This window comes from Chanos chanos, chromosome 15 (assembly GCF_902362185.1).
Source record: "Chanos chanos chromosome 15, fChaCha1.1, whole genome shotgun sequence".
NCBI lineage: Eukaryota > Metazoa > Chordata > Actinopteri > Gonorynchiformes > Chanidae > Chanos > Chanos chanos.
Genome location: NC_044509.1, coordinates 9,124,866 through 9,134,865, shown reverse-complemented (window position 1 = coordinate 9,134,865; position 10,000 = coordinate 9,124,866). Strand labels below are relative to the sequence as shown.

Here is a 10,000-nt window from a genome sequence, read left to right as displayed (position 1 = left end):
CACACACACACACACACAGAAATAGCTAACATAAAAGCTGGGTCGTATAAATGGGGAAATGGACAGAATAAAAGCAAAGTGAAGAAAAAAGACTGAATGGAAACTCGGGGGGGGGGGGGGGGGGGGGCTTTTCCGTGCAAACAAGGCAAAGAGCTCTGTAAATAGTTAATGCCACAGAAACGCACCTTGAGGTTTTTGATCTGGAGGCTGCCTGGCTCTATCAGGGACATGCGAGGGTCTTTACCCAGCAGACTGACCCCATCCTTCAGCCAGGTGACTGAAGGTGCAGGCTCTCCGGAGGCCTGACAACCCAGCACTGCCAACCCGTCTACAGCCAGAGTCTGATTGGTCGGTCCCTGGCGAATAATAGGCGGTGGGCGGTCCTTTAGGGCTGTAGTGAATAATGAGGAAGGAAAAGTGTGATTGATAAAGTGCACAGAGAGCTAATATCCTTCTCTTTTTGACCTTGTGGAGTAAAAAGCACACACCACCGGGCATGGGAGTTTTTTTTGTTTTTTTTTTTTGTTTTGTGTGATTGAACTGTTTTGAAACGCGGCACCTGTTTCTGTGACGAGTAATAACAGATGAAGCCGTCTTTGATTGTGTATGCTTATGGCGAGCCATCACACCTCACAGCACTAATTACAAGGTGTGGATTAAAAATGTCTTTCCTGCGAGGCTAATTACCGTACCTTCTTCACTGCACCTTTCAACACATTCACACCTTCCTCTCTTCTTCCTCACCCTCACTCTTTCTTTCTCTCTGTTCCCTCTCTTCACCAGACTCGACTCAAGACTACGATAATTAAAAAGATCATGCCGCCCACCACCACCCCCCCCCCCCCTCCCACCCCCTATTTTTTCTTTAACCTTGTTTGGAGTCCGGCGGCTAACAGCCCGGTTCTTCATCAGGAAAAGCATTGGGAATGTTGATATTAGATGAACAGTTACGGCACGTGCGACACTGTTCCGTTTACAGAGAGCAAAATCCATATGGAAACGTGCCTCAAGACAGTTTCTGCTTCAGGGATGAGCTCAGATACTGAGTATGGCGCGTCCACATCAAACACAAAACCACCCTATCCGCAGCTGTCTTCTGTCTCTATTTCAATCACGTATTCTCTCTCTCTCTCTCTCTCTCCGTTTCTCTCTTTCTCTCTCTCTTCCTCCCCTCCACTCTCATTCGTCCCTCTCCTCTCAATTGATATGCATGGCCATCTAGTAGATCCTGCATTGAGGGCAAATCTCCCCTTCTCTGGAAGAAGCCTTGGGCAGATGTTAATTCAATAATGTCTGTGAGAGCAAAGCCAAGAATGAATGAAAAGAAAGCCGAAAACGGCTCCCAACTGGCAGCCACTCAGCACTTAAGATAATGATACTCTTTGAGAGGAGAAGTGGGTGTGAATGTGTGTCTCTCCATCAGCAGGAGAGTGTTAAGTTTTATGCGTTCACTCTTCCTGGACCATCCAAAGTCTTTTTTATCCTTCAAGCGCCGGGAAAATGTCGATGAAACGGCTAAAGACGCGTGACAGGGATCTTTTCTGAGAACGTCAAGTTACCGCGAGGAAAAAAAAAACAAAAAAACACTGACACGAAACCGTCTGGTGACGTAAAATAAGCAACAAAAACATTGTGTCACAGTTTAAAATAACATATAGTATGAGAAGAAAAATAACAAACAAACAAAAATATATCATATTTTCACGTTCAATTACTCTCATAACATGCAATGTAGAAGAGGCATAAGCTATAAATTTCAGACTCCTATAGCTATGACCATAGATTCTTTGTTCACAAATGCAGATATGTTGCTAACAGTTACAGCTATGTTGAGTCTGGTTCCCAGGTGCTTTGGTGCGTGGCTGCAGATGTACTTGGCGTGGTCACATGTATGTTAAGTGTGGTTTCATGTTGTGTTAGGCCCTGCTGAACATAGACATCCTCACCGTCAGAGATCTCAAGCTGGGCCTTGGCTAGTATGCTCCCAGCCACGGTCAGGGCCTGGCAGATATAATAACCAGCATCTGAACGCTGGACCGAGGTGATGGTCAGATCCCCCTTCTCCGACACTGAAAAACGACTGTCTTCCTGAGAAGGCTGGTTAGGAAACAGTAAGTCCTAAAAGGGAAGAATGAGAAAGACCACGTCACAGAAGAAAGAGTAAGAAGCAGAGACACAAATAAGGTTCTTTAACGATTCAACTCTGTCTATGTCTAAACGACAAATAACGCTGAGCAATCCTTAAATGTTTTTTCACAAGGTCAAATTCATGATCTCCCTCTATTTTCTTCTTCTTTTTCTCATTTCTCTATGTTAGCACACTCATTACTGAGTGAAGCTGCCCCAGCTGTCCTTCACTCATCCATTCTCCCAGCCCTCATCCATAGCACTAACTACAGCCACTTTGTCTGGAGCATCAGACTCTTTTTATCCAGCTAGGCCAGTTAGTAATTAACGTGTGGAAAGAGAAAGAGAGAGGGAGAGAGAGAGGGAGAGAGAGAGAGAGAGAGAGAGAGAGAGAGAGCAGGGCCACGGGGCCTGTCTGTATGGAGCTTGACACTGAACGAGTTCTTACCACCCACACATAGCCTTGAGATCTCTATCAACTTGGCCTTTAATGAGATTTGCTTTCAGTCAAAGTCCTCAAAGCGGGCAAACGGAGAGTGAGGAAGGATATTAGCCCCATTCAATTAGTCCTAATGACTGGGTAAAAGTAAATGGGCATTTTTTTTCTTTTTTTAAATACATATGACAAATGACCTGTAGAGACCAAATAACGGACCATTGATGACCACTTCATTACCCTACAGTCAGACATAAAATCCAAACCTCTCATCCAAAGGGCTTAATTATGGCATCCAGTTAAATGCCTTGTTTAGATTAAGTGTAGTGCCCGCTCTTGACTTAGACACAATATCCATGTCTCTAACTCTATACCATTACTGTGTACGCACTGACACAGGTGTACTGAGGGCAACATTATAAAACAAAACATCAGCCCATAAATCTATGGACGACCCGGCGCGTAAACGCGTACGTGGTTAGAAAGCCTGCATGCTTACCGGGCTACCCTCTCTCTGCCAGAACACAGTGGGCTGCGGATTCCCCTTGGTTTCACATGGAAAAGTTGCCGTGCGTCCCTGGGTCACGATCTGGTCCCGGGGTCGCACCACAAACTGGGGTGCCTCTGAGGTCAAAGGTCGGATAAGCGAAAGCGTTTAGATGTAGAGCAGGGAGCAACAAGAGGGTGATTTAAAAGACAGATCGCGTAAAAAAAACAAAAACAAAACAAACATGATTCTGCATGCAGAGTGCTATGAGCCCTACAGTGGTGAAGAAAAGTGTGCATCCTGCAGGACACCAAAAAAAATAAAATAAATAAAAAATAAATAAATAAAACACTACGTGACAGAACCAAAGCAATAAACTGATATATTAAAATGCTAAGTGTATGATAAAAACAAAACACATTTCAGACAACATCTGAATGAAAAAAAAAGCTTGTTTGTTTGTTTGTTTTCTATTCCAGATGCAACAAACTTCCACATTTTCTATTCCAAATGCAACACGTTTCTCTCACACACAGAGAATCAGTGTCATGCTTACCTGAAAACCATGCATCTACAATCTTATTCTATTTTTCAAAGAGGGCTATCATTCACACTGACTTCTGTTCATTTGATATGAATGGGTGCGGATCTATTTGGGTTGTGATAACGGTCAAATGTGCATGTGCATTAGTGGCGTGACCTGCATGAGTACTTACCAACAGGACGAGCTGGTGACAGAACAATGGTGTGTGTGTGAGAGGCAAAACGCATGAGAGAGACGAGAGGAAGACACCAGAAGGGGGGAAAAAAAAATGAAATTTAAAAATGAATGGCATATGATGTCGGGTATCCATTTATATTCGGAAAAAAGGGGAGGGGGGCAGAGAGAGAGGGGGGGTGGGGGTGGGAATTCACTGGGTGAATGATGGTATGGATTTTTCGACTGAGCGCTAAAAGTTCTGAAAATGTAGAATTACGTCCTCGTTGTTCGTAAACTGCCGATATCGCAGTGACAAACGAGCGTCGCGGCTGTAATCGGGCGGTTTTTAAACAAACGTTGTTTTGAAATATCACTGAATCACAACAGACCACTTCAACCCAGAGTGCCATGTCCTCCCGCCCTCTTTCTCCCAAAAAAAGTCAAACCAATTTTTCATAAGAGTAAGAGCAGTGTGATTGTAGGTATAAATAGACAGGAGAGAGGGAGCATAAGCCCAGACACCACAGCAAGAGGCCTCACTTTCATTAAGTTCCTCATTTCTTAAACTCCCTAGGGGGGGAGGAAGGGGCAGTATCAGTCAGTCATGCCCTGGTGTGTGTGTGTGTGTGTGTGTGTGTGTGTGTGTGTGTGCAGGTACGCATGCGTGTGTGTTTATGCATTTGTGTGTGGGTGCGTATGCACGTGTGTGTGTGTGTGTGTGTGTGTGTGTGTGTGTGTGGGTGAGCAGTGCTCAGGACCCCTGCCGACAGGCCAATGACACACACAGTAGGGGGTGGTCCAGGCAGGACTGAGCCCAGCTGTGATAAATAAACTACTCCATAAATAGGCTCAGCTCTTCTGAATGAAACAGATGAAACTGCTCTGGAATAGTGCTTTAAGATTGAACGCTGACATAAATCCTCAACACAAACCATCAACACGCGATGCCGTACGCTAGTATCTGGCATCTAAAAAAAAAAAAAACAATTTTGTACCACATGCAAAACAGTTTCAATCAATATTTCATTCATTCATAGCTGGGTAGTTTTTTTTTTTCCCTCACGCTTTGAAAAATTACAGCCCATAAAGTTTACATTGATGTATTTTACATAACGGTATGAATTATGCCATAACTGTCAGGGTGATATTTGCTACTGTGCCGACGGGCACAGATGGGAGAGGGGCTTCAAACTCACCCCTGACAGTGAGGGTGGCGGATGCCTCCACTTTCCCCACCCTATTCTCCGCTACACAGGTAAACATCCCCTGATCTCCGACAGCCACTTTCTTTATCCTCAGAACAAAGTCGTCCTTGTCGTACTTGGTCTCATACCTGTAAAAGGACACAAAATGTCTGCGTGAAACGCCAAAAGAAAGAGCGAACTTTCTTTATTCAGTTTAACATCTTTACTAAGACAATAAAATCTAATTATTAGCTTTTCTTTTCACAAAAATGAAAGCTAACGTTTAAGGTGAAAAAGAAAAGAAAATTAGCGTAAAGAAAAAAAAAAAAAAAAGATTTGAGGTACGCAAATCCTCTAAGAGAGAACAAAAAGAGCTCTGTACGGCACTTGACAGAGTCCGTTGAAGATGATTTGGTAAAGTGGAGAAAAAGAGTGTCAATTATGCAAGCATGAAAGCTATGGAGGAATGAAAGGTGCTTTCAGCTGGAACTCTGACTATTCCAGTCTTTCAATATTTATGAGGAAGAGGCTACTGCGGTGTGTGTGTGTGTGTGTGTGTGTGAGAGAGAGAGAGAGAAAGAGAGAGAGAGAGAGAGAGAGCGAGAGCGAGAGCGAGAACGAGAGAGAGAGCATTTGAGTGTCTGGCATATCTGGGACACACCCCTAAATGAGATTTACTTGAGTTCATTGATGAATGACTAATTCATATGGATAAACTATGCGTCACAGCACATTCACTAATATGCTTTCCACTGAGCCAAATTATCAAGCAGAACAGAACACTCATCATTTCGAGCACCAGCCTATAAGAGTCTTGGCCGGACGGAGATAATTTGTGAAACCTGAAATAACATTTTGTACAGTATTGGTTCATTCTGTGGGCTTGTTTATCTGTGTTCCAGACTCTCATTTTGATGCCAAGGATGGAGGAGGTGAGTAAGAGGGAAAGATTGTGTGTGTGTGTGTGTGTGTGCGTGCGTGTGTGTGTGTGTGTGTGCGCGCACGTGTGTGTTTGTGTGCGTGAGAGAGATGGGGAGAGAGTGAGAGCGAGAGAGGAAGAGAGAGATAGGGAGAGAGGCAGAGAGAGAGAGAGAGAGAGAGATGAAAGAAAGTATGTTGAGGAAAGTGGAGGAAAAGCTCACACTGGGAGAATATTGATAATGGTCTACAATTGGCCTGAGCCTTGTGGAGACTCCAGTCACGTCACATCTCTGACCTATATACAGCCTCCCTGGAGGGCTCAACTGGGTAGGAGGAAAAGAGAGAGGGGCAAGAGGACTGGAAGTAGGGCATCTTTCAGCAGTCAAGGGGAGAAAAGAGTGAAAAAGAAAGAATGAGAAAGACAGAGAGAGAGAGAGAGAGAGAGAGAAGCAATGGTCCAGTGGAGTTGCGGAGGAGTCAGCACTTTGCACAACTCCTCAGACGTTTTCCCCTGGCACTCCTCCTCACGGAGGAGAGCCCAGGACAGGTACTTCACTTTAGAGAGTTCGGTCTGCTAACAGTTATGTTGTTCTGAATGAATGACATAATCTTTTTCAATGAAATAATAGATTTCAGTGATGACTCGTGATTTTGGCTGCTGCCAGCTCGTAGTTTTCACTAACAGAGCATATAAACATGATATCAATATGGGCAGATTGTGTCTGGGATGACCCTAATCCTCAATATTCCTGCCTACAAAAGACAAACAGGTGGTACATTAATCTACTCAGAACACCAAAAAATTTACAAATGATGTAACAAAACATCATGTAAGAAAAAGTAAACAAATTGTCTTTAACTGGCTAAATGTCAGCAGATTCCCTTCTGTGACAGTAAGAATGTGTTTGAACCGACATATACAGAACACTGGTGTTATATGCGTCTTAATGTGAAAGTTTCTGTGTTTCAGGCTGTGAGACAAAACAGCACAGGCTGAAAAGCTTACAGGTTAACGCAGACAACACTCAATGGACCCTTTGACCTGTCGGGTTCAAACCAGCAGCATTTACCTGACCTGACCATGCCAAAATCGAGTTGTGTAAATGGATTAGAGACTGGACTGGTCTTTTAGATATTTATCTAATGTAATGAGATTCTGAGGCAAGTCTGCAGTGAGATTAGCACTGCAGCCTGGACAGATGTGCTTTCGCTGTCTAGCCCCGCCGCACAGCAGTCGAGCTGAAAAAGTGGAAAGATGGGAGTGAAAAACAAAAAGAGAGAGAGAGGGAGAGAGAACGAAAATTAAATGGATTCCCATTAAAAAAAAAATAGTCCCTAGCTGAAAGGTTTGGTGCGGGCGCGCAGGAACGGAACCGTGGAGCGCACACTGGTGTGGAGCGTGGAACTTCATCATTCATCTGGCTGCAAACCTTTGTTGAGTAAAAAGTGTTTAACACTTAGTGAAGACTGAGCCACATACTGCCCATGGGGATGGGAAATGGGCCAACTATTCCTCCTGCTCACAGCTCTGAAACAAAACCCTCTGTCAAAGTCTGACAAGCCCCTGCCTCCCTCTCTCTTCTTTTCTTCATCTTCCCTCTGTCTCTTCCTCTTTCTCTTCCTCTCTTTTTCTCTCCCTCTGCCCTTTCTTCTGTCTCTCTCTCTCTCTCTTCCCTCTCCCTTCGCTTCTTCCTCTCTCTCTCTCTCTCTCCTCTCTTCTTACTGTCTCTGTCTCTCACTGTCTCTCAGACTACACCAGTCCCTAGAGGACTTCAAAGCTCAGTGACACACCCAGGCAGATTGTGCTCTAATTCAGATACTGCCTCTACCAGAATCCTATCCAAGTCCTATCCAAGTATATTCCTTTAGAATAAAAATGTTTATGACAAAAAAAACAAGCAAAATTCCTATCAAATGAGCCAAAATGCAATGAAGTAAACGCAGACGTCGGTACATTCAGAGAAATGGAACAAACATACAGAAGAAACACAGAGGACACATATTGCATGTGTCTGTATTTCCTCTGTACATATTGCACACACACACACACACACGCGCGCGCGCGCGCGCGGAGCACTTTCCCTCACCTTCCGCGTGGCACATCCACATCGTCTTTTCTCCAGCGTAGGGAGGGCGAGGGGTCTCCCTGCCCCTGGCACCGCAGCTCCACACTCTCATCCACCAACACCACCTGATTAACAGGCCTCCTCACAAAGGTGGGCTTCTCTGGAGTATGCATACACACACACACACACACACACACACACACACAGACACACAGACACACAATCACATGTTAAAACATATCGAGCAGTATAGTATCGAGGTGTACTATACTATGTGGTTTAAATGATTTATAAAATTAAACTAAAAGATTAAATTGAATTGAAAGATTATAAAATTGAAAATAATGAAGTGTTTTTTCATATATATATATATACAAACATTCCATTACCAAACACAGACAGCTGGGCCATCTCGCTGTCTCTCTCTCCAACCATGTTGGTGGCAACACACACATACATCCCCGAATCACTTTTCCTGGTGTTGGAGATCGTCAGCTTTCCACCGCGGATCTTTGCAGAAAGGGATTAGGTGTGCATATTAGACAGCATCTTGTCACTAAAATCACATATGTTACGACTGATAAAAAAGTAGCGTTTGCACTTCCTGACTTAAGTCTCAGATGGACTGGTTTTTGAATGTAGTTCAATTGACTGTGTAAATTGTGATGTGTGCGGTATGGTTTGTGTTGCGGTTCACAGTTCTGCCTGTGATAGAGGATTACTCACAGTGATTCTGTCGTCTTTGAGGTCCAGGCGGGCTTTGTCTTTCCTCCAGAAGGTGGTGGGCTCTGGGTGCCCGCGAGGAGGCTGGCACTCCAGGGTGGCAGCCTCCCCCACTGCCACTACTACATCCTGAGGGTTCTGTCTAAAGTCATCACGCAACACTGAGAGAGAGAGAAAGAGAGAGAGAGAGAGAGAAAGAGAGAGAGCGAGAGAGAGAGAGAGAGAGAGAGAGAGAGAGAGAGAGAGAGAGAGAGAGAGAGAGAGAGCCAAAGAGAGTATGTTTACTCCATTGACATTATAAAGCTCAGTCGAAAAAAAAAACACACACACACACACAAAGTGTCAACAAGGTGAAAAAGTGCTTTATATAAGTGCCTAACACACTTTTTCTGGTAGAAAAACTATCCAATTAGTGTCAAAATAAAGTACCTAAAACATGTTTTCTGCCATTATGAAACATCCACTTTATCTGTGCTGGTTGCGTAGGTGAGACAGATTGATCAGGTCGCTAATAATTGGCTGATATCTAAATCCCAGGGGAAAAAAAAAAACCTGCCAACAAACAGGGGTTACTGAGAGGAGTGCCCTGAGGCAAAGCTGTCAGTCATAGCACAGAGACGCCTCCAGAACGCATGTGCACACACCCACACACACACACACACACACATACTCACACAGTTCACACCGTACGGCTGTGCGTGTCCCCCGTCCTGTCAAACATCGCTCCAAACGATAGCTCATTTACCCCAGGTGACACAGATGTTGTCATCTGGCATCAAACACCGAATCATCAAAATGACATTTTCAGCTTTTTCTTTGCGCTGATCTCAGATGGAATTTGGCACAGTCAAAGGTGCCACACGCTACGCTGCGCGTCTCTGCCGTCGCCTGTGTCGTTTGGCTTTTTACGTGCTAGGAAGAAAGCTTCGCCATCTTAAATGAGCGTATCACCTTTATGTTCTGTCCTACCGCTCATATGACCATCTGTGACCACATCAAAACACCTACAGGTGTCTTTCCTAATGACTGTTTGAGACAGAGAGACTGGGCCGACTCTGGCGCGGAGGACGGGGTTTTTGTGAGGTTTTTCTCTTTACGAACAGAGAGAAAAGCGAGACTTCTCCCACCGCGTCAGGCCCCCCCTCACCTCCCCCCACCCCAACCCCCCGCTCCTTTCTCACACATCAACGGAGGAAGAGAAATGAAGGAGAGGGGGGAGAGCAGGAAGAGAGAAAGAACAAGGGAGAGGAGAAAAAAAAATGAGGAAAATGAAGCAAAAAGAGGGGGAAACGTGAGCAGGAAGACGCGGTGCCGTGTGAGGTGAATTTGAATGAAACACAACGCAGGATCGTCAGG

General features: G+C 44.7%; 1 protein-coding gene across 1 annotated transcript in view; it reads right to left on the bottom strand.

Moving 5' to 3' along the window:
* The window catches only part of LOC115828243 (roundabout homolog 2-like), a 70,799-nt gene that overhangs the window by 23,987 nt on the left and 36,812 nt on the right, over window positions 1-10,000 (bottom strand). Inside the window, exons 3-10 of the mRNA XM_030792196.1 lie at window positions 8,648-8,805; window positions 8,311-8,431; window positions 7,943-8,081; window positions 4,947-5,083; window positions 3,767-3,778; window positions 3,063-3,187; window positions 1,947-2,118; window positions 186-391 (exon numbers count right to left, since the gene is read on the bottom strand). Coding sequence (XP_030648056.1) covers window positions 186-391; window positions 1,947-2,118; window positions 3,063-3,187; window positions 3,767-3,778; window positions 4,947-5,083; window positions 7,943-8,081; window positions 8,311-8,431; window positions 8,648-8,805 — 1,070 coding nt within the window. The remainder of the gene's footprint in view (window positions 1-185; window positions 392-1,946; window positions 2,119-3,062; window positions 3,188-3,766; window positions 3,779-4,946; window positions 5,084-7,942; window positions 8,082-8,310; window positions 8,432-8,647; window positions 8,806-10,000) is intronic.